Source organism: Plectropomus leopardus, chromosome 22 (assembly GCF_026936395.1).
Source record: "Plectropomus leopardus strain MGB_pleo_1.0 chromosome 22, ASM2693639v1, whole genome shotgun sequence".
Classification (NCBI taxonomy): Eukaryota; Metazoa; Chordata; class Actinopteri; order Perciformes; family Serranidae; genus Plectropomus; species Plectropomus leopardus.
In genome coordinates, this window is record NC_142197.1 from 6,658,807 (window position 1) to 6,682,975 (window position 24,169).

A 24,169-nucleotide genomic window follows, 5' to 3' on the forward strand; every position below is an offset into this window, starting at 1 on the left:
CATTTTATGTGGTTTTCAGCTGTTTGACCACAAATCGCAAAGTTACTACAGCAAAAAAATGTCAAAATATGACATGCGTGTTAAAAAAATGACCAAAAACAACCAATAATTTCATAAAACAAGAATCACAAACTCTAGAATGGCAAAAAATGTCAAAATATGACATGTCAAAAAAGATTTGATACCATGTTGAAAAAATGACCAAAATCAACCAAAAACTTCATATTTAAACATATTAAATAAAAGATGAAGAATCGCATACTATAGTATCGCAAAAAATGTCAAAATATGAAATGTCAAAAAGAGAAATTAAAACAACATAGAATAGCATGTCGAGATGTGTTATAGTGTAGCAAGTTGAAAAAACGACCAAAAACCTTGATAATTTAGCATGTTGAAAAATTGACCAAAATTTGCATAGTATACTAAGGAAAAAAAATCTAATTTTGACCCGTCTCAAAAATGGCTGAAAACTGCTCATTAGAGCTCAGAGATACACGCCATTGCATAGCATGTTGAAAAAAAGGCTAAGAAAGGCCAAAAGTCATAATATAGCATGTTGAAAAAATGACCAAAAATCGCATAGTATAGTAAGGCAAAAAATCTCAAATTTTGACCCGTCTCAAAAATGGCTAAAAACTGCTTATTATAGCTCAGAGAGATGCGCCATAGTGTAGCACGTTGAAAAAAGGAGCAAAAAAAGGCCAAAAAGTCATAATATAGCATGTTGAAAAAATGACCGAAAATCGCATAGTATAGTAAGGCAAAAATCTCAAATTTTGACCCGTCTCAAAATTGGCTGAAAAGTGCTTATTATAGATTAGAAATACGCGCCATTGTGTAGCATGTTGAAAAAACGGCTAAAAAAAGGCCAAAAAGTAATAATATAGCATGTTGAAAAAATGAACGAAAATCGCATAGTATAGTAAGGCAAAAATCTCAAATTTTGACCCGTCTAAAAATTGGCTGAAAAGTGCTTATTATAGCTCAGAGATGCGCGCCATTGTGTAGCATGTTGAAAACAGGGGCAAAAAAAGGCCAAAAAGTCATAATATAGCATGTTGAAAAAATGAACGAAAATCGCATAGTATAGTAAGGCAAAAATCTCAAATTTTGACCCGTCTAAAAATTGGCTGAAAAGTGCTTATTATAGCTCAGAGATACGCGCCATTGTGTAGCATGTTGAAAAAACGGCTAAAAAAAGGCCAAAAAGTAATAATATAGCATGTTGAAAAAATGGCCGAAAATCGCATAGTATAGTAAGGCAAAAATCTCAAATTTTGACCCGTCTAAAAATTGGCTGAAAAGTGCTTATTATACCTCAGAGATGCGCGCCATTGTGTAGCATGTTGAAAACAGGGGCAAAAAAAGGCCAAAAAGTCATAATATAGCATGTTGAAAAAATGAACGAAAATCGCATAGTATAGTAAGGCAAAAATCTCAAATTTTGACCCGTCTCAAAATTGGCTGAAAAGTGCTTATTATAGCTCAGAGATACGCGCCATTGTGTAGCATGTTGAAAACAGGGGCAAAAAAAGGCCAAAAAGTCATAATATAGCATGTTGAAAAATGGCCGAAAATCGCATAGTATAGTAGGGCAAAATTCTCATATTTTGACCCGTCTAAAAATTGGCTGAAAAGTGCTTATTATAGCTCAGAGATGCGCGCCATTGTGTAGCATGTTGAAAAAACGGCTAAAAAAAGGCCAAAAAGTCATAATATAGCATGTTGAAAAAATGACCGAAAATCGCATAGTATAGTAAGGCAAAAATCTCAAATTTTGACCCGTCTCAAAATTGGCTGAAAAGTGCTTATTATAGCTCAGAGATACGCGCCATTGCGTAGCATGTTGAAAACAGGGGCAAAAAAAGGCCAAAAAGTCATAATATAGCATGTTGAAAAAATGACCGAAAATCGCATAGTATAGTAAGGCAAAAATCTGAAATTTTGACCCGTCTCAAAGTTGGCTGAAAAGTGCTTATTATAGCTCAGAGATATGCGCCATTGCGTAGCATGTTGAAAACAGGGGCAAAAAAAGGCCAAAAAGTCATAATATAGCATGTTGAAAAAATGAACGAAAATCGCATAGTATAGTAAGGCAAAAATCTCAAATTTTGACCTGTCTAAAAATTGGCTGAAAAGTGCTTATTATAGCTCAGAGATACGCGCCATTGTGTAGCATGTTGAAAAAACGGCTAATAAAGGCCAAAAAGTTATCATATAGCATGTTGAAAAAATGACCGAAAATCGCATAGTATAGTAAGGCAAAATCTCAAATTTTGACCTGTCTAAAAATTGGCTGAAAAGTGCTTATTATAGCTCAGAGATACGCCATTGTGTAGCATGTTGAAAACAGGGGCAAAAAAGGCCAAAAAGTCATAATATAGCATGTTGAAAAAATGAACGAAAATCGCATAGTATAGTAAGGCAAAAATCTCAAATTTTGAACCGTCTAAAAATTGGCTGAAAAGTGCTTATTATAGCTCAGAGATACGTACCATTGTGTAGCATGTTGAAAAAACGGCTAAAAAAAGGCCAAAAAATCATTATATAGCATGTTGAAAAAATGACCGAAAATCGCATAGTATAGTAAGGCAAAAATCTCAAATTTTGACCACTCTCAAAAATTGCTTAAAAATGCTTTTTATAGCTCAGAAAGATGCGCCATTGTGTAGCATGTTGAAAACAGGGGCAAAAAAAGGCCAAAAAGTCATAATATAGCATGTTGAAAAAATGAACGAAAATCGCATAGTATAGTAAGGCAAAAATCTCAAATTTTGACCCGTCTCAAAAATTGCTTAAAAATGCTTTTTATAGCTCAGAAAGATGCGCCATTGCGTAGCATGTTGAAAACAGGGGCAAAAAAAGGCCAAAAAGTCATAATATAGCATGTTGAAAAAATGACCGAAAATCGCATAGTATAGTAAGGCAAAAATCTCAAATTTTGACCTGTATCAAAATTGGCTAAAAACTGCTTATTATAGCTCAGAGATACGCGCCATTGTGTAGCATGTTGAAAACAGGGGCAAAAAAAGGCCAAAAAGTCATAATATAGCATGTTGAAAAAATGACCGAAAATCGCATAGTATAGTAAGGCAAAAATCTCAAATTTTGACCCGTCTCAAAATTGGCTGAAAAGTGCTTATTATAGCTCAGAGATACGCGCCATTGCGTAGCATGTTGAAAACAGGGGCAAAAAAAGGCCAAAAAGTCATAATATAGCATGTTGAAAAAATGACCGAAAATCGCATAGTATAGTAAGGCAAAAATCTCAAATTTTGACCCGTCTCAAAAATGGCTGAAAACTGCTTATTATAGCTCAGAGATACGCGCCATTGCGTAGCATGTTGAAAACAGGGCAAAAAGGCCAAAAAGTCATAATATAGCATGTTGAAAAAATGACCAAAATCGCATAGTATAGTAAGGCAAAATCTCAAATTTTGACCTGTCTCAAAATTGGCTGAAAACTGCTTATTATAGCTCAGAGATACGCGCCATTGTGTAGCATGTTGAAAACAGGGGCAAAAAAGGCCAAAAAGTCATAATATAGCATGTTGAAAAAATGAACGAAAATCGCATAGTATAGTAAGGCAAAAATCTCAAATTTTAACCTGTATCAAAAATGGCTGAAAAGTGCTTATTATAGCTCAGAGATACGCGCCATTGCGTAGCATGTTGAAAACAGGGGCAAAAAAAGGCCAAAAAGTCATAATATAGCATGTTGAAAAAATGACCGAAAATCGCATAGTATAGTAAGGCAAAAATCTCAAATTTTGACCCGTCTAAAAATTGGCTGAAAAGTGCTTATTATAGCTCAGAGATACGCGCCATTGTGTAGCATGTTGAAAAAACGGCTAAAAAAAGGCCAAAAAGTCATAATATAGCATGTTGAAAAAATGACCGAAAATCGCATAGTATAGTAAGGCAAAAATCTCAAATTTTGACCCGTCTCAAAATTGGCTAAAAACTGCTTATTATAGCTCAGAGAGACGCGCCATTGCGTAGCATGTTGAAAACAGGGGCAAAAAAGGCCAAAAAGTCATAATATAGCATGTTGAAAAAATGAACGAAAATCGCATAGTATAGTAAGGCAAAAATCTCAAATTTTGACCCGTCTAAAAATTGGCTGAAAAGTGCTTATTATAGCTCAGAGATACGCGCCATTGTGTAGCATGTTGAAAACAGGGGCAAAAAAAGGACAAAAAGTCATAATATAGCATGTTGAAAAAGTGACCGAAAATCGCATAGTATAGTAAGGCAAAAATCTCAAATTTTGACCCGTCTCAAAATTGGCTAAAAACTGCTTATTATAGCTCAGAAAGATGCGCCATTGCGTAGCATGTTGAAAACAGGGGAAAAAAAGGCCAAAAAGTCATAATATAGCATGTTGAAAAAATGACCGAAAATCGCATAGTATAGTAAGGCAAAAATCTCAAATTTTGACCCGTCTCAAAAATGGCTGAAAACTGCTTATTATAGCTCAGAAAGATGCGCCATTGCGTAGCATGTTGAAAACAGGGGCAAAAAAAGGCCAAAAAGTCATAATATAGCATGTTGAAAAAATGACCGAAAATCGCATAGTATAGTAAGGCAAAAATCTCAAATTTTGACCCGTCTCAAAAATGGCTGAAAACTGCTTATTATAGCTCAGAGATACGCGCCATTGCGTAGCATGTTGAAAACAGGGGGAAAAAAAGGCCAAAAAGTAATAATATAGCATGTTGAAAAAATGGCCGAAAATCGCATAGTATAGTAAGGCAAAAATCTCAAATTTTGACCACTCTCAAAAATTGCTTAAAAATGCTTTTTATAGCTCAGAAAGATGCACCATTGCGTAGCATGTTGAAAAAACGGCTAAAAAAAAGGCCAAAAAGTCATAATATAGCATGTTGAAAAAATGACCGAAAATCGCATAGTATAGTAAGGCAAAAATCTCAAATTTTGACCCGTCTCAAAATTGGCTAAAAACTGCTTATTATAGCTCAGAAAGATGCGCCATTGCGTAGCATGTTGAAAACAGGGGCAAAAAAAGGCCAAAAAGTCATAATATAGCATGTTGAAAAAATGACCGAAAATCGCATAGTATAGTAAGGCAAAAATCTCAAATTTTGACCCATCTCAAAATTGGCTAAAAACTGCTTATTATAGCTCAGAGATACGCGCCATTGCGTAGCATGTTGAAAACAGGGGCAAAAAAAGGCCAAAAAGTCATAATATAGCATGTTGAAAAAATGACCGAAAATCGCATAGTATAGTAAGGCAAAAATCTCAAATTTTGACCCGTCTCAAAATTGGCTAAAAACTGCTTATTATAGCTCAGAGATACGCGCCATTGTGTAGCATGTTGAAAACAGGGGCAAAAAAAGGCCAAAAAGTCATAATATAGCATGTTGAAAAAATGACCGAAAATCGCATAGTATAGTAAGGCAAAAATCTCAAATTTTGACCCGTCTAAAAATTGGCTGAAAACTGCTTATTATAGCTCAGAGATACGCGCCATTGCGTAGCATGTTGAAAACAGGGGCAAAAAAAGGCCAAAAAGTCATAATATAGCATGTTGAAAAAATGACCGAAAATCGCATAGTATAGTAAGGCAAAAATCTCAAATTTTGACCCGTCTCAAAATTGGCTAAAAACTGCTTATTATAGCTCAGAAAGATGCGCCATTGCGTAGCATGTTGAAAACAGGGGCAAAAAAAGGCCAAAAAGTCATAATATAGCATGTTGAAAAAATGAACGAAAATCGCATAGTATAGTAAGGCAAAAATCTCAAATTTTGACCCGTCTCAAAAATTGCTTAAAAATGCTTTTTATAGCTCAGAAAGATGCGCCATTGCGTAGCATGTTGAAAACAGGGGCAAAAAAAGGCCAAAAAGTCATAATATAGCATGTTGAAAAAATGACCGAAAATCGCATAGTATAGTAAGGCAAAAATCTCAAATTTTGACCTGTATCAAAATTGGCTAAAAACTGCTTATTATAGCTCAGAGATACGCGCCATTGTGTAGCATGTTGAAAACAGGGGCAAAAAAAGGCCAAAAAGTCATAATATAGCATGTTGAAAAAATGACCGAAAATCGCATAGTATAGTAAGGCAAAAATCTCAAATTTTGACCCGTCTCAAAAATGGCTGAAAACTGCTTATTATAGCTCAGAGATACGCGCCATTGCGTAGCATGTTGAAAACAGGGGCAAAAAAAGGCCAAAAAGTCATAATATAGCATGTTGAAAAAATGACCGAAAATCGCATAGTATAGTAAGGCAAAAATCTCAAATTTTGACCCGTCTCAAAAATTGCTTAAAAATGCTTTTTATAGCTCAGAAAGATGCGCCATTGCGTAGCATGTTGAAAACAGGGGCAAAAAAAGGCCAAAAAGTCATAATATAGCATGTTGAAAAAATGACCAAAAATCGCATAGTATAGTAAGGCAAAAATCTCAAATTTTGACCTGTATCAAAATTGGCTAAAAACTGCTTATTATAGCTCAGAGATACACGCCATTGCGTAGCATGTTGAAAACAGGGGCAAAAAATGGCCAAAAAGTCATAATATAGCATGTTGAAAAAATGAACGAAAATCGCATAGTATAGTAAGGCAAAAATCTCAAATTTTGAACCTGTATCAAAAATGGCTAGAAAACTGCTTATTATAGCTCAGAGATACGCGCCATTGCGTAGCATGTTGAAAATAGGGGCAAAAAAAGGCCAAAAAGTCATAATATAGCATGTTGAAAAATGACCGAAAATCGCATAGTATAGTAAGGCAAAAATCTCAAATTTTGACCCGTCTCAAAAATGGCTGAAAACTGCTTATTATAGCTCAGAGATACGCGCCATTGTGTAGCATGTTGAAAAAACGGCTAAAAAAAGGCCAAAAAGTCATAATATAGCATGTTGAAAAAATGACCGAAAATCGCATAGTATAGTAAGGCAAAAATCTCAAATTTTGACCCGTCTCAAAATTGGCTAAAAACTGCTTATTATAGCTCAGAAAGATGCGCCATTGCGTAGCATGTTGAAAACAGGGGGAAAAAAGGCCAAAAAGTCATAATATAGCATGTTGAAAAAGTGACCGAAAATCGCATAGTATAGTAAGGCAAAAAATCTCAAATTTTAACCCATTTCAAAATTGGCTGAAAAGTGCTTATTATAGCTCAGAAAGATGCACCATTGCGTAGCATGTTGAAAAAACGGCTAAAAAAAAGGCCAAAAAGTCATAATATAGCATGTTGAAAAAATGACCGAAAATCGCATAGTATAGTAAGGCAAAAATCTCAAATTTTGACCCGTCTCAAAAATGGCTGAAAACTGCTTATTATAGCTCAGAGATACGCGCCATTGCGTAGCATGTTGAAAACAGGGGCAAAAAAAGGCCAAAAAGTCATAATATAGCATGTTGAAAAAATGACCGAAAATCGCATAGTATAGTAAGGCAAAAATCTCAAATTTTGACCCGTCTCAAAAATGGCTGAAAACTGCTTATTATAGCTCAGAGATACGCGCCATTGCCTAGCATGTTGAAAACAGGGGCAAAAAAAGGCCAAAAAGTCATAATATAGCATGTTGAAAAAATGAACGAAAATCGCATAGTATAGTAAGGCAAAAATCTCAAATTTTGACCCGTCTCAAAATTGGCTAAAAACTGCTTATTATAGCTCAGAAAGATACGCGCCATTGTTTAGCATGTTGAAAAAAGGGGCAAAAAAAGGCCAAAAAGTCATAATATAGCATGTTGAAAAAATGACCGAAAATCGCATAGTATAGTAAGGCAATAATCTCAAATTTTGACCCGTCTAAAAATTGGCTGAAAAGTGCTTATTATAGCTCAGAGATACGCGCCATTGTGTAGCATGTTGAAAAAACGGCTAAAAAAAGGCCAAAAAGTCATAATATAGCATGTTGAAAAAATGACCGAAAATCGCATAGTATAGTAAGGCAAAAATCTCAAATTTTGACCCGTCTCAAAAATGGCTGAAAACTGCTTATTATAGCTCAGAAAGATGCGCCATTGTGTAGAATGTTGAAAACAGGGGCAAAAAAAGGCCAAAAAGTCATAATATAGCATGTTGAAAAAATGACCGAAAATCGCATAGTATAGTAAGGCAAAAATCTCAAATTTTGACCCGTCTCAAAAATGGCTGAAAACTGCTTATTATAGCTCAGAGATACTCGCCATTGTGTAGCATGTTGAAAACAGGGGCAAAAAAAGGCCAAAAAGTCATAATATAGCATGTTGAAAAAATGACCGAAAATCGCATAGTATAGTAAGGCAAAAATCTCAAATTTTGACCCGTCTCAAAAATGGCTGAAAACTGCTTATTATAGCTCAGAGATACACGCCATTGTGTAGCATGTTGAAAACAGGGCAAAAAAAGGCCAAAAGTCATAATATAGCATGTTGAAAAATGACCGAAAATCGCATAGTATAGTAAGGCAAAAATCTCAAATTTTGACCCGTCTCAAAAATGGCTGAAAACTGCTTATTATAGCTCAGAAAGATACACGCCATTGCGTAGCATGTTGAAAAAAGGGGAAAAAAAAGGCCAAAAAGTCATAATATAGCATGTTGAAAAAATGACCGAAAATCGCATAGTATAGTAAGGCAAAAATCTCAAATTTTGACCCGTCTCAAAAATGGCTGAAAAATGCTTTTTATAGCTCAGAGATACAGCGCCATTGTGTAGCATGTTGAAAACAGGGGCAAAAAAAAGGCCAAAAAATCATAATATAGCATGTTGAAAAAATGACCGAAAATCGCATAGTATAGTAAGGCAAAAATCTCAAATTTTGACCCGTCTCAAAAATGGCTGAAAACTGCTTATTATAGCTCAGAAAGATGCGCCATTGCGTAGCATGTTGAAAACAGGGGCAAAAAAAGGCCAAAAAGTCATAATATAGCATGTTGAAAAAATGACCGAAAATCGCATAGTATAGTAAGGCAAAAATCTCAAATTTTGACCCGTCTCAAAAATGGCTGAAAAGTGCTTATTATAGCTCAGAAAGATGCGCCATTGCGTAGCATGTTGAAAACAGGGGCAAAAAAAGCCCAAAAAGTCATAATATAGCATGTTGAAAAATGAACGAAAATCGCATAGTATAGTAAGGCAAAAATCTCAAATTTTGACCCGTCTCAAAAATGGCTGAAAACTGCTTATTATAGCTCAGAGATACGCGCCATTGCGTAGCAAGTTGAAAACAGGGGCAAAAAAGGCCAAAAAGTCATAATATAGCATGTTGAAAAAATGACCGAAAATCGCATAGTATAGTAAGGCAAAAATCTCAAATTTTGACCGTCTCAAAAATGGCTGAAAACTGCTTATTATAGCTCAGAGATACGCCATTGTGTAGCATGTTGAAAACAGGGGCAAAAAAGGCCAAAAAGTCATAATATAGCATGTTGAAAAAATGACCGAAAATCGCATAGTATAGTAAGGCAAAAATCTCAAATTTTGACCCGTCTCAAAAATGGCTGAAAACTGCTTATTATAGCTCAGAGATACGCGCCATTGCGTAGCATGTTGAAAACAGGGGCAAAAAAAGGCCAAAAAGTCATAATATAGCATGTTGAAAAATGACCGAAAATCGCATAGTATAGTAAGGCAAAAATCTCAAATTTTGACCCGTCTCAAAAATGGCTGAAAACTGCTTATTATAGCTCAGAGATACGCCATTGTGTAGCATGTTGAAAACAGGAGCAAAAAAAGGCCAAAAAGTCATAATATAGCATGTTGAAAAAATGAACGAAAATCGCATAGTATAGTAAGGCAAAAATCTCAAATTTTGACCCGTCTCAAAAATGGCTGAAAACTGCTTATTATAGCTCAGAGATCTGGCGCCATTATGCGTAGCATGTTGAAAACAGGGCAAAAAAAAGGCCAAAAAGTCATAATATAGCATGTTGAAAAATGACCGAAAATCGCATAGTATAGTAAGGCAAAAATCTCAAATTTTGACCCGTCTCAAAAATGGCTGAAAACTGCTTATTATAGCTCAGAGATACGCGCCATTGCGTAGCATGTTGAAAACAGGGGCAAAAAAAGGCCAAAAAGTCATAATATAGCATGTTGAAAAAATGACCGAAAATCGCATAGTATAGTAAGGCAAAAATCTCAAATTTTGACCCGTCTCAAAAATGGCTGAAAACTGCTTATTATAGCTCAGAGATACGCGCCATTGTGTAGCATGTTGAAAACAGGGGCTAAAAAAAGGCCAAAAAATCATTATATAGCATGTTGAAAAAATGACCGAAAATCGCATAGTATAGTAAGGCAAAAATCTCAAATTTTGACCCGTCTCAAAAATGGCTGAAAACTGCTTATTATAGCTCAGAGATACGCGCCATTGCGTAGCATGTTGAAAACAGGGGCAAAAAAGGCCAAAAAGTCATAATATAGCATGTTGAAAAAATGAACGAAAATCGCATAGTATAGTAAGGCAAAAATCTCAAATTTTGACCCGTCTCAAAAATGGCTAAAAAGTGCTTATTATAGCTCAGAGATCTGCGCCATTGTGTAGCATGTTGAAAACAGGGGCAAAAAAGGCCAAAAAGTCATAATATAGCATGTTGAAAAAATGACCGAAAATCGCATAGTATAGTAAGGCAAAAATCTCAAATTTTGACCCGTCTCAAAAATGGCTGAAAACTGCTTATTATAGCTCAAAGATAAGCGCCATTGCGTAGCACGTTGAAAACAGGGGCAAAAACAGGCCAAAAAGTCATAATATAGCATGTTGAAAAAATGACCGAAAATCGCATAGTATAGTAAGGCAAAAATCTCAAATTTTGACCCGTCTCAAAATGGCTGAAAACTGCTTATTATAGCTCAGAGATACGCCATAGTGTAGCATGTTGAAAAAAGGGGCAAAAAAAGGCCAAAAAGTCATAATATAGCATGTTGAAAAAATGACCGAAAATCGCATAGTATAGTAAGGCAAAAATCTCAAATTTTGACCCGTCTCAAAAATGGCTGAAAACTGCTTATTATAGCTCAGAGATACGCGCCATTGCGTAGCATGTTGAAAACAGGGCAAAAAAAAGGCCAAAAAGTCATAATATAGCATGTTGAAAAAATGACCGAAAATCGCATAGTATAGTAAGGCAAAAATCTCAAATTTTGACCCGTCTCAAAAATGGCTGAAAACTGCTTATTATAGCTCAGAGATACGCGCCATTGCGTAGCATGTTGAAAACAGGGGCAAAAAAAGGCCAAAAAGTCATAATATAGCATGTTGAAAAAATGACCGAAAATCGCATAGTATAGTAAGGCAAAAATCTCAAATTTTGACCCGTCTCAAAAATGGCTGAAAACTGCTTATTATAGCTCAGAGATACGCGCCATTGCGTAGCATGTTGAAAACAGGGGCAAAAAAAGGCCAAAAAGTCATAATATAGCATGTTGAAAAAATGACCGAAAATCGCATAGTATAGTAAGGCAAAAATCTCAAATTTTGACCCATCTAAAAATTGGCTGAAAACTGCTTATTATAGCTCAGAGATACGCGCCATTGTGTAGCATGTTGAAAAAACGGCTAAAAAAAGGCCAAAAAATCATTATATAGCATGTTGAAAAAATGACCGAAAATCGCATAGTATAGTAAGGCAAAAATCTCAAATTTTGACCCGTCTCAAAAATGGCTGAAAACTGCTTATTATAACTCAGAGATACGCGCCATTCGTAGCATGTTGAAAAAAGGGGCAAAAAAAGGCCAAAAAGTCATAATATAGCATGTTGAAAAAATGACCGAAAATCGCATAGTATAGTAAGGCAAAAATCTCAAATTTTGACCCGTCTCAAAAATGGCTGAAAACTGCTTATTATAGCTCAGAAAGATGCGCCATTGCGTAGCATGTTGAAAACAGGGGCAAAAAAAGCCCAAAAAGTCATAATATAGCATGTTGAAAAAGTGACCGAAAATCGCATAGTATAGTAAGGCAAAAATCTCAAATTTTGACCCGTCTCAAAAATGGCTGAAAACTGCTTATTATAGCTCAGAGATACTGGCGCCATTGCGTAGCATGTTGAAAACAGGGCAAAAAAGGCCAAAAAGTCATAATATAGCATGTTGAAAAAATGACCGAAAATCGCATAGTATAGTAAGGCAAAAATCTCAAATTTTGACCCGTCTCAAAAATGGCTGAAAACTGCTTATTATAGCTCAGAGATACAGCGCCATTCGTAGCATGTTGAAAACAGGGGGAAAAAAGGCCAAAAAGTCATAATATAGCATGTTGAAAAAATGACCGAAAATCGCATAGTATAGTAAGGCAAAAATCTCAAATTTTGACCCGTCTCAAAAATGGCTGAAAACTGCTTATTATAGCTCAGAGATACTCGCCATTGCGTAGCATGTTGAAAAAACGGCCAAAAAAAGGCCAAAAAGTCATAATATAGCATGTTGAAAAAATGACCGAAAATCGCATAGTATAGTAAGGCAAAAATCTCAAATTTTGACCCGTCTCAAAATGGCTGAAAACTGCTTATTATAGCTCAGAGATACAGCGCCATTATGTAGCATGTTGAAAACAGGGGCAAAAAAAGGCCAAAAAGTCATAATATAGCATGTTGAAAAAATGACCGAAAATCGCATAGTATAGTAAGGCAAAAATCTCAAATTTTGACCCGTCTCAAAAATGGCTGAAAACTGCTTATTATAGCTCAGAGATACGCGCCATTGCGTAGCATGTTGAAAACAGGGGCAAAAAAAGGCCAAAAAGTCATAATATAGCATGTTGAAAAATGACCGAAAATCGCATAGTATAGTAAGGCAAAAATCTCAAATTTTGACCCGTCTCAAAAATGGCTGAAAACTGCTTATTATAGCTCAGAAATACGCGCCATTGTGTAGCATGTTGAAAAAACGGCTAAACAAAGGCCAAAAAGTCATAATATAGCATGTTGAAAAAATGACCGAAAATCGCATAGTATAGTAAGGCAAAAATCTCAAATTTTGACCCGTCTCAAAAATGGCTGAAAACTGCTTATTATAGCTCAGAGATACGCGCCATTGCGTAGCATGTTGAAAACAGGGGCAAAAAAAGGCCAAAAAGTCATAATATAGCATGTTGAAAAAATGACCGAAAATCGCATAGTATAGTAAGGCAAAAATCTCAAATTTTGACCCGTCTCAAAAATGGCTGAAAACTGCTTATTATAGCTCAAAGATAAGCGCCATTGCGTAGCAAGTTGAAAACAGGGGCAAAAAAAGGCCAAAAAGTCATAATATAGCATGTTGAAAAAATGACAGAAAATCGCATAGTATAGTAAGGCAAAAATCTCAAATTTTGACCCGTCTCAAAAATGGCTGAAAACTGCTTATTATAGCTCAGAGATACTCGCCATTGTGTAGCATGTTGAAAAAACGGCTAAACAAAGGCCAAAAAGTCATAATATAGCATGTTGAAAAAATGACCGAAAATCGCATAGTATAGTAAGGCAAAAATCTCAAATTTTGACCCGTCTCAAAAATGGCTGAAAACTGCTTATTATAGCTCAGAGATACGCGCCATTGCGTAGCATGTTGAAAACAGGGGCAAAAAAAGGCCAAAAAGTCATAATATAGCATGTTGAAAAAATGACCGAAAATCGCATAGTATAGTAAGGCAAAAATCTCAAATTTTGACCCGTCTCAAAAATGGCTAAAAAGTGCTTATTATAGCTCAGAGATACACGCCATTGCGTAGCATGTTGAAAACAGGGGCAAAAAAAGGCCAAAAAGTCATAATATAGCATGTTGAAAAAATGACCGAAAATCGCATAGTATAGTAAGGCAAAAATCTCAAATTTTGACCCGTCTCAAAATGGCTGAAAACTGCTTATTATAGCTCAGAGATACGCGCCATTGCGTAGCATGTTGAAAACAGGGGCAAAAAAAGGCCAAAAAGTCATAATATAGCATGTTGAAAAAATGAACGAAAATCGCATAGTATAGTAAGGCAAAAATCTCAAATTTTGACCCGTCTCAAAAATGGCTGAAAACTGCTTATTATAGCTCAGAGATACGCGCCATTGTGTAGCATGTTGAAAAAACGGCTAAACAAAGGCCAAAAAGTCATAATATAGCATGTTGAAAAAATGACCGAAAATCGCATAGTATAGTAAGGCAAAAATCTCAAATTTTGACCCGTCTCAAAAATGGCTGAAAACTGCTTATTATAGCTCAGAGATACGCGCCATTGCGTAGCATGTTGAAAACAGGGGCAAAAAAAGGCCAAAAAGTCATAATATAGCATGTTGAAAAAATGACCGAAAATCGCATAGTATAGTAAGGCAAAAATCTCAAATTTTGACCCGTCTCAAAAATGGCTGAAAACTGCTTATTATAGCTCAGAGATACGCGCCATTGCCTAGCATGTTGAAAACAGGGGCAAAAAAAGGCCAAAAAGTCATAATATAGCATGTTGAAAAAATGACCGAAAATCGCATAGTATAGTAAGGCAAAAATCTCAAATTTTGACCCGTCTCAAAAATGGCTGAAAACTGCGTATTATAGCTCAGAGATACTCGCCATTGTGTAGCATGTTTAAAAAACGGCTAAACAAAGGCCAAAAAGTCATAATATAGCATGTTGAAAAAATGACCGAAAATCGCATAGTATAGTAAGGCAAAAATCTCAAATTTTGACCCGTCTCAAAAATGGCTGAAAACTGCTTATTATAGCTCAGAGATACGCGCCATTATGTAGCATGTTGAAAACAGGGCAAAAAAAGGCCAAAAAGTCATAATATAGCATGTTGAAAAATGACCGAAAATCGCATAGTATAGTAAGGCAAAAATCTCAAATTTTGACCCGTCTCAAAATTGGCTAAAAACTGCTTATTATAGCTCAGAGATACGCGCCATTGCCTAGCATGTTGAAAACAGGGGCAAAAAAAGGCCAAAAAGTCATAATATAGCATGTTGAAAAAATGACCTAAAATCGCATAGTATAGTAAGGCAAAAATCTCAAATTTTGACCCGTCTCAAAAATGGCTGAAAACTGCTTATTATAGCTCAGAGATAAGCGCCATTGCGTAGCACGTTGAAAACAGGGGCAAAAACAGGCCAAAAAGTCATAATATAGCATGTTGAAAAAATGACCGAAAAACGCATAGAAAAGTAAGGCAAAAATCTCAAATTTTGACCCGTCTCAAAATTGGCTGAAAACTGCTTATTATAGCTCAGAGATACAGCGCCATTGTGTAGCATGTTGAAAACAGGGGCAAACAAAGGCCAAAAAGTCATAATATAGCATGTTGAAAAAATGACCGAAAATCGCATAGTATAGTAAGGCAAAAATCTCAAATTTTGACCCGTCTCAAAATTGGCTGAAAAGTGCTTATTATAGCGCAAAGATACGCGCCATTGCGTAGCATGTTGAAAAAACGGCTAAAGAAAGGCCAAAAAGTCATAATATAGCATGTTGAAAAAGTGACCGAAAATCGCATAGTATAGTAAGGCAAAAAATCTCAAATTTTGACCCGTCTCAAAATGGCTGAAAACTGCTTATTATAGCTCAGAGATACGCGCCATTGCCTAGCATGTTGAAAACAGGGGCAAAAAAAGGCCAAAAAGTCATAATATAGCATGTTGAAAAAATGACCGAAAATCGCATAGTATAGTAAGGCAAAAATCTCAAATTTTGACCCGTCTCAAAAATGGCTGAAAACTGCTTATTATAGCTCAGAGATACGCGCCATTGCGTAGCATGTTGAAAACAGGGGCAAAAAAAGGCCAAAAAGTCATAATATAGCATGTTGAAAAAATGAACGAAAATCGCATAGTATAGTAAGGCAAAAATCTCAAATTTTGACCCGTCTAAAAATTGGCTGAAAACTGCTTATTATAGCTCAGAGATGCGCCATTGCCTAGCATGTTGAAAACAGGGCAAAAAAAGGCCAAAAAGTCATAATATAGCATGTTGAAAAAATGACCGAAAATCGCATAGTATAGTAAGGCAAAAATCTCAAATTTTGACCCGTCTCAAAAATGGCTGAAAACTGCTTATTATAGCTCAGAGATACTCGCCATTGTGTAGCATGTTGAAAAAACGGCTAAACAAAGGCCAAAAAGTCATAATATAGCATGTTGAAAAAATGACCGAAAATCGCATAGTATAGTAAGGCAAAAATCTCAAATTTTGACCCGTCTCAAAAATGGCTGAAAACTGCTTATTATAGCTCAGAAAGATGCGCCATTGCGTAGCATGTTGAAAACAGGGGCAAAAAAAGGCCAAAAAGTCATAATATAGCATGTTGAAAAAATGACCGAAAATCGCATAGTATAGTAAGGCAAAAATCTCAAATTTTGACCCGTCTCAAAATTGGCTAAAAACTGCTTATTATAGCTCAGAAAGATGCGCCATTGCGTAGCATGTTGAAAACAGGGGCAAAAAAAGGCCAAAAAGTCATAATATAGCATGTTGAAAAAATGACCGAAAATCGCATAGTATAGTAAGGCAAAAATCTCAAATTTTGACCCGTCTCAAAAATGGCTGAAAACTGCTTATTATAGCTCAGAGATACGCGCCATTGCGTAGCATGTTGAAAACAGGGGCAAAAAAAGGCCAAAAAGTCATAATATAGCATGTTGAAAAAATGACCGAAAATCGCATAGTATAGTAAGGCAAAAATCTCAAATTTTGACCCGTCTCAAAAATGGCTGAAAACTGCTTATTATAGCTCAGAGATACGCGCCATTGCGTAGCATGTTGAAAACAGGGGCAAAAAAAGGCCAAAAAGTCATAATATAGCATGTTGAAAAAATGACCGAAAATCGCATAGTATAGTAAGGCAAAAATCTCAAATTTTGACCCGTCTCAAAAATGGCTGAAAACTGCTTATTATAGCTCAGAGATACGCGCCATTGCGTAGCATGTTGAAAACAGGGGCAAAAAAAGGCCAAAAAGTCATAATATAGCATGTTGAAAAAATGACCGAAAATCGCATAGTATAGTAAGGCAAAAATCTCAAATTTTGACCCGTCTCAAAAATGGCTGAAAACTGCTTATTATAGCTCAGAGATACTCGCCATTGTGTAGCATGTTGAAAACAGGGGCAAAAAAAGGCCAAAAAGTCATAATATAGCATGTTGAAAAAATGAACGAAAATCGCATAGTATAGTAAGGCAAAAATGTCAAATTTTGACCCATCTCAAAATTGGCTAAAAACTGCTTATTATAGCTCAGAGATACGCGCCATTGCGTAGCATGTTGAAAACAGGGGCAAAAAAAGGCCAAAAAGTCATAATATAGCATGTTGAAAAAAATGACCGAAAATCGCATAGTATAGTAAGGCAAAAATCTCAAATTTTGACCCGTCTCAAAAATGGCTGAAAACTGCTTATTATAGCTCAGAGATACGCGCCATTGCGTAGCATGTTGAAAACAGGGGCAAAAAAAGCCCAAAAAGTCATAATATAGCATGTTGAAAAAGTGACCGAAAATCGCATAGTATAGTAAGGCAAAATCTCAAATTTTGACCCGTCTCAAAAATGGCTGAAAACTGCTTATTATAGCTCAGAGATACGCGCCATTGCGTAGCATGTTGAAAACAGGGGCAAAAAAAGGCCAAAAAGTCATAATATAGCATGTTGAAAAAATGACCGAAAATCGCATAGTATAGTAAGGCAAAAATCTCAAATTTTGACCCGTCTCAAAAATGGCTGAAAACTGCTTATTATAGCTCAGAGATACTCGCCATTGTGTAGCATGTTGAAAAAACGGCTAAACAAAGGCCAAAAAGTCATAATATAGCATGTTGAAAAAATGACCGAAAATCGCATAGTATAGTAAGGCAAAAATCTCAAATTTTGACCCGTCTCAAAAATGGCTGAAAACTGCTTATTATAGCTCAGAGATACGCGCCATTGCGTAGCATGTTGAAAACAGGGCAAAACAAAGGCCAAAAAGTCATAATATAGCATGTTGAAAAAATGACCGAAAATCGCATAGTATAGTAAGGCAAAAATCTCAAATTTTGACCCGTCTCAAAAATGGCTGAAAACTGCTTATTATAGCTCAAAGATAAGCGCCATTGCGTAGCACGTTGAAAACAGGGGCAAAAACAGGCCAAAAAGTCATAATATAGCATGTTGAAAAAATGACAGAAAATCGCATAGTATAGTAAGGCAAAAATCTCAAATTTTGACCCGTCTCAAAAATGGCTGAAAACTGCTTATTATAGCTCAGAGATACTCGCCATTGTGTAGCATGTTGAAAAAACGGCTAAACAAAGGCCAAAAAGTCATAATATAGCATGTTGAAAAAATGACCGAAAATCGCATAGTATAGTAAGGCAAAAATCTCAAATTTTGACCCGTCTCAAAAATGGCTGAAAACTGCTTATTATAGCTCAGAGATACGCGCCATTGCGTAGCATGTTGAAAACAGGGGCAAAAAAGGCCAAAAAGTCATAATATAGCATGTTGAAAAAATGACCGAAAATCGCATAGTATAGTAAGGCAAAAATCTCAAATTTTGACCCGTCTCAAAATTGGCTAAAAACTGCTTATTATAGCTCAGAGATACGCGCCATTGCCTAGCATGTTGAAAACAGGGGCAAAAAAAGGCCAAAAAGTCATAATATAGCATGTTGAAAAAATGACCGAAAATCGCATAGTATAGTAAGGCAAAAATCTCAAATTTTGACCCGTCTCAAAAATGGCTGAAAAGTGCTTATTATAGCTCAGAGATACAGCGCCATTGAGTAGCATGTTGAAAACAGGGGCAAAAAAAGGCCAAAAAGTCATAATATAGCATGTTGAAAAAATGAACGAAAATCGCATAGTATAGTAAGGCAAAAATCTCAAATTTTGACCCGTCTCAAAATTGGCTAAAAACTGCTTATTATAGCTCAGAAATACGCGCCATTGTGTAGCATGTTGAAAAAACGGCTAAACAAATGCCAAAAAGTCATAATATAGCATGTTGAAAAAATGACCGAAAATCGCATAGTATAGTAAGGCAAAAATCTCAAATTTTGACCCGTCTCAAAAATGGCTGAAAACTGCTTATTATAGCTCAGAGATACGCGCCATTGCGTAGCATGTTGAAAACAGGGGCAAAAAAAGGCCAAAAAGTCATAATATAGCATGTTGAAAAAATGACCGAAAATCGCATAGTATAGTAAGGCAAAAATCTCAAATTTTGACCCGTCTCAAAAATGGCTGAAAACTGCTTATTATAGCTCAGAGATACGCGCCATTGCCTAGCATGTTGAAAACAGGGGCAAAAAAAGGCCAAAAAGTCATAATATAGCATGTTGAAAAAATGAGCGAAAATCGCATAGTATAGTAAGGCAAAAATCTCAAATTTTGACCCGTCTCAAAATGGCTGAAAACTGCTTATTATAGCTCAGAGATCTGGCGCCATTGCGTAGCATGTTGAAAACAGGGGCAAAAAAAGGCCAAAAAGTCATAATATAGCACGTTGAAAAAATGGCCGAAAATCGCATAGTATAGTAAGGCAAAAATCTCAAATTTTGACCCGTCTCAAAATTGGCTAAAAACTGCTTATTATAGCTTAGAAAGATGCGCCATTGCCTAGCATGTTGAAAACAGGGGCAAAAAAAGGCCAAAAAGTCATAATATAGCATGTAGAAAAAATGAACGAAAATCGCATAGTATAGTAAGGCAAAAATCTCAAATTTTGACCCGTCTCAAAAATGGCTGAAAACTGCTTATTATAGCTCAGAGATACTCGCCATTGTGTAGCATGTTGAAAAAACGGCTAAACAAAGGCCAAAAAGTCATAATATAGCATGTTGAAAAAATGACCGAAAATCGCATAGTATAGTAAGGCAAAAATCTCAAATTTTGACCCGTCTCAAAAATGGCTGAAAACTGCTTATTATAGCTCAGAAAGATGCGCCATTGTGTAGCATGTTGAAAACAGGGGCAAAAAAAGGCCAAAAAGTCATAATATAGCATGTTGAAAAAATGACCGAAAATCGCATAGTATAGTAAGGCAAAAATCTCAAATTTTGACCCGTCTCAAAATTGGCTAAAAACTGCTTATTATAGCTCAGAAAGATGCGCCATTGCGTAGCATGTTGAAAACAGGGGCAAAAAAAGGCCAAAAAGTCATAATATAGCATGTTGAAAAAATGACCGAAAATCGCATAGTATAGTAAGGCAAAAATCTCAAATTTTGACCCGTCTCAAAAATGGCTGAAAACTGCTTATTATAGCTCAGAAAGATGCGCCATTGCGTAGCATGTTGAAAACAGGGGCAAAAAAAGGCCAAAAAGTCATAATATAGCATGTTGAAAAAATGACCGAAAATCGCATAGTATAGTAAGGCAAAAATCTCAAATTTTGACCCGTCTCAAAAATGGCTGAAAACTGCTTATTATAGCTCAGAGATACGCGCCATTGCGTAGCAAGTTGAAAACAGGGGCAAAAAAAGGCCAAAAAGTCATAATATAGCATGTTGAAAAAATGACCGAAAATCGCATAGTATAGTAAGGCAAAAATCTCAAATTTTGACCCGTCTCAAAAATGGCTGAAAACTGCTTATTATAGCTCAGAGATACGCGCCATTGCGTAGCATGTTGAAAACAGGGCAAAAAAAAGGCCAAAAAGTCATAATATAGCATGTTGAAAAAATGACCGAAAATCGCATAGTATAGTAAGGCAAAAATCTCAAATTTTGACCCGTCTCAAAAATGGCTGAAAACTGCTTATTATAGCTCAGAGATACGCGCCATTGTGTAGCATGTTGAAAAAACGGCTAAAAAAAGGCCAAAAAGTCATAATATAGCATGTTGAAAAAATGACCGAAAATCGCATAGTATAGTAAGGCAAAAATCTCAAATTTTGACCCGTCTCAAAATGGCTGAAAACTGCTTATTATAGCTCAGAGATCACAGCGCCATTGCGTAGCATGTTGAAAACAGGGGCAAAAAAAGGCCAAAAAGTCATAATATAGCATGTTGAAAAAATGACCTAAAATCGCATAGTATAGTAAGGCAAAAATCTCAAATTTTGACCCGTCTCAAAAATGGCTGAAAACTGCTTATTATAGCTCAGAGATACGCGCCATTGCCTAGCATGTTGAAAACAGGGGCAAAAAAAGGCCAAAAAGTCATAATATAGCATGTTGAAAAAATGACCGAAAATCGCATAGTATAGTAAGGCAAAAATCTCAAATTTTGACCCGTCTCAAAAATGGCTGAAAACTGCTTATTATAGCTCAGAGATACGCGCCATTGCGTAGCATGTTGAAAACAGGGCAAAAAAGGCCAAAAAGTCATAATATAGCATGTTGAAAAAATGACCGAAAATCGCATAGTATAGTAAGGCAAAAATCTCAAATTTTGACCCGTCTCAAAATTGGCTAAAAACTGCTTATTATAGCTCAGAAAGATGCGCCATTGCGTAGCATGTTGAAAACAGGGGCAAAAAAAGGCCAAAAAGTCATAATATAGCATGTTGAAAAAATGACCTAAAATCGCATAGTATAGTAAGGCAAAAATCTCAAATTTTGACCCGTCTCAAAAATGGCTGAAAACTGCTTATTATAGCTCAGAGATACGCGCCATTGCGTAGCATGTTGAAAACAGGGGCAAAAAAAGGCCAAAAAGTCATAATATAGCATGTTGAAAAAATGAACGAAAATCGCATAGTATAGTAAGGCAAAAATCTCAAATTTTGACCCGTCTCAAAATTGGCTAAAAACTGCTTATTATAGCTCAGAAAGATGCGCCATTGCATAGGATGTTGAAAACAGGGGCAAAAAAAGGCCAAAAAGTCATAATATAGCATGTTGAAAAAATGAACGAAAATCGCATAGTATAGTAAGGCAAAAATCTCAAATTTTGACCTGTCTAAAAATTGGCTGAAAAGTGCTTATTAAAGCTCAGAGATACTCGCCATTGTGTAGCATGTTGAAAAAATGGCTAAAAAAAGGCCAAAAAGTCATAATATAGCATGTTGAAAAAATGACTGAAAATCGCATAGTATAGTAAGGCAAAAATCTCAAATTTTGACCCGTCTCAAAATTGGCTAAAAACTGCGTATTTTAGCTCAGAGAGACGCGCCATAGCGTTGCATGTTGATTGTTGATTATTAGCTTTTTTTTTGACACGCGTTTCAGACATACTAAAATACCTTCATAATCTTCATGTTAACATAACGACTTTCTCATATCATTAAATTACTTTCTTAATTTGGTGTCAATAATCATTATAAATCTGCTTACAAATTAGCCCCTATTTTCCAGTGTAATCATGCAGGATTCTTTTATCTTTTCCAGATCACCCCAACTATTGAGGACCCAGAAGTGTTCAAGGAAATTGAGAGGCAGCTAGAAAAATCCCTGAGACCTCCCGCAGCCTGAACTCACCCTTTTGATGAAAAAGAAAACTGAAATTGGATACATTCTGGCAACACATAATCACTCCCTCGACAAGATGTTTTCAAGCGCTCCATACCATGCACTGGTTCTGGGAAATGTGAACTGAAAGTAGAAGCAAAATTTGTAATCATTCTTCTTCTCAGTCAAGCTGAAGGTAAACATTGATGCCAATACAATTTACAGGTTAACATTTCCATTTTTAACAGTGAAATTACCTCATTTTTATGTTATCTGAGTAATAATGTGAGCTTAAATTTACTACATTCTTTGCACATGCATAGTTAATGAGCAGAGGCAAGGCACAGCTAATGTTTAACCATAAACATGCTGAATTATGAATGAAAAAAAGACAGCTCATTCACTGACGGTAGTTTTTTTTTTTTTATTGACAATGAAAATTTGCTTGCTCACCACTTAGTTTTGACCAAAGTACAAGAAGTAATAAATAAAAAAAGAATGGACACAAAAAAAAATGATTCATTGTTCGTGCAAATCGAAGATGTAAAAACAAATTTAAGAGACTTGTTGGAGTCGTCCATCAGAAATAACTAAAAGACAGATATCAGGGCCATACGATAGGTTACCCTGGAAACTCTGACGGAAACAAAGAGTTAACAGTTACACCAATGTAAGTCACAGCAAGCAACAGGTTTGTCATTAAATGTCACCTCACTTCAACATGGTCATATACACTCTATGCACACTATGAGCTAAAGCAGTCTGTCTTTCAGTTATTTCCTCTGTTCTAGTATCTGAGGGGTTGGGGGAGAAGGCCAGCTCGGCTGAGTGTGTAGTTGTCCATTTTTGTTAATGTATCGCCTGACAAAACATACAGTACAACAAGTGACAGGTTCTATGAATGACGTCCTGCTTTTTTTTTTTTTTTGTTCTCTGAGAAGAAGTTTTGTGCGACTTCAGAGAGCAATGGCGTCTCTTGTTTTGTCCTTGGCTACTAAAGAGTCCATTGAGTTGATGCGGTTGTATCAAAGTGCTTGTCATGTCGTCCGGGTGCATCGACATGTCCTCTTAAAATGCTCGTGTTACGATAGCGAGTCTGTAAGAAAGGATAATGGGGTTTGTTGTGGGGCTCAAAGTGGTTCTTAGACACCACTAGAGGGCAGGTTTTCACACAACATCCAGTCTCTTCCTCTCTCTATGGTGCAGCACAGGTTTATCATCATTAGCACAATGAAAAAATAAAACCATATGTACAAAATGATCTAAAGAGGGCGGGGTAATATGGAGACAGTTTAAAGAGCAGCATATATTAATCTATGGTCCACTAAATGAGGTGGCAGGGACTTTTTTTTTGCACAAACTCTGAATATCTTTTTATACATAGATGTGTGTATATATTAAAAAATGGCATATTTATTTACAGATAACCTACACATCTCCTGTAGAAGAAATACACAGTACGTTATGCTTCGACAAGTTACTGTACATGTAAAAGGTAGAAATGGTGACAGCGGGGCAGCCTGCAGGACAGTTTAGCACCGACATGTGGTGCCCATTTTAGGAGAAAAGAGGAAGAAGAGGGTTGGGGGGGAAAGGGGTCAGGGCTTCTTGGCAGTGCGTGTCGTCAGAGTGGTTTGTTCCTCGCAGGTTGGCCTGTCCAGCAGCTCCACTTGTTAATCGCCATTTAGAACTGTACCTGTAGGGAGAGAAGAGGAAGTAGTTTAAATGAGGCAGAGTGACGTCGGTGAGGCTACTAAAGACAAGAAGGGGAAGATCATCACATATTTTCTGAAATAATTGATGTATATTTGATTTTTTGCCTTGTAATTAGTTTGTGTGTAAACACAAATTTGGTGAGTTTTTTGCTGTCTTCGGCGTT

General features: G+C 36.0%; 2 protein-coding genes across 6 annotated transcripts in view; one reads left to right on the forward strand and one right to left on the reverse strand.

Moving 5' to 3' along the window:
* The window catches only part of acss3 (acyl-CoA synthetase short chain family member 3), a 74,535-nt gene extending 51,819 nt beyond the window's left edge, over positions 1–22,716 (forward strand). For all 3 annotated transcript variants that reach the window (XM_088073036.1, XM_088073037.1, XM_088073035.1), the window contains exon 16: positions 22,231–22,716. In XM_088073036.1, the coding sequence (XP_087929162.1) occupies positions 22,231–22,314 (84 nt within the window). In that variant the 3' untranslated portion in view covers positions 22,315–22,716. The remainder of the gene's footprint in view (positions 1–22,230) is intronic.
* ppfia2 (PTPRF interacting protein alpha 2) overlaps positions 22,701–24,169 on the reverse strand; it is a 253,750-nt gene continuing 252,281 nt past the window's right edge. For all 3 annotated transcript variants that reach the window (XM_088073032.1, XM_088073033.1, XM_088073034.1), the window contains one exon: positions 22,701–23,986. The gene's annotated coding sequence lies outside the window, so the exon portion shown is untranslated. The remainder of the gene's footprint in view (positions 23,987–24,169) is intronic.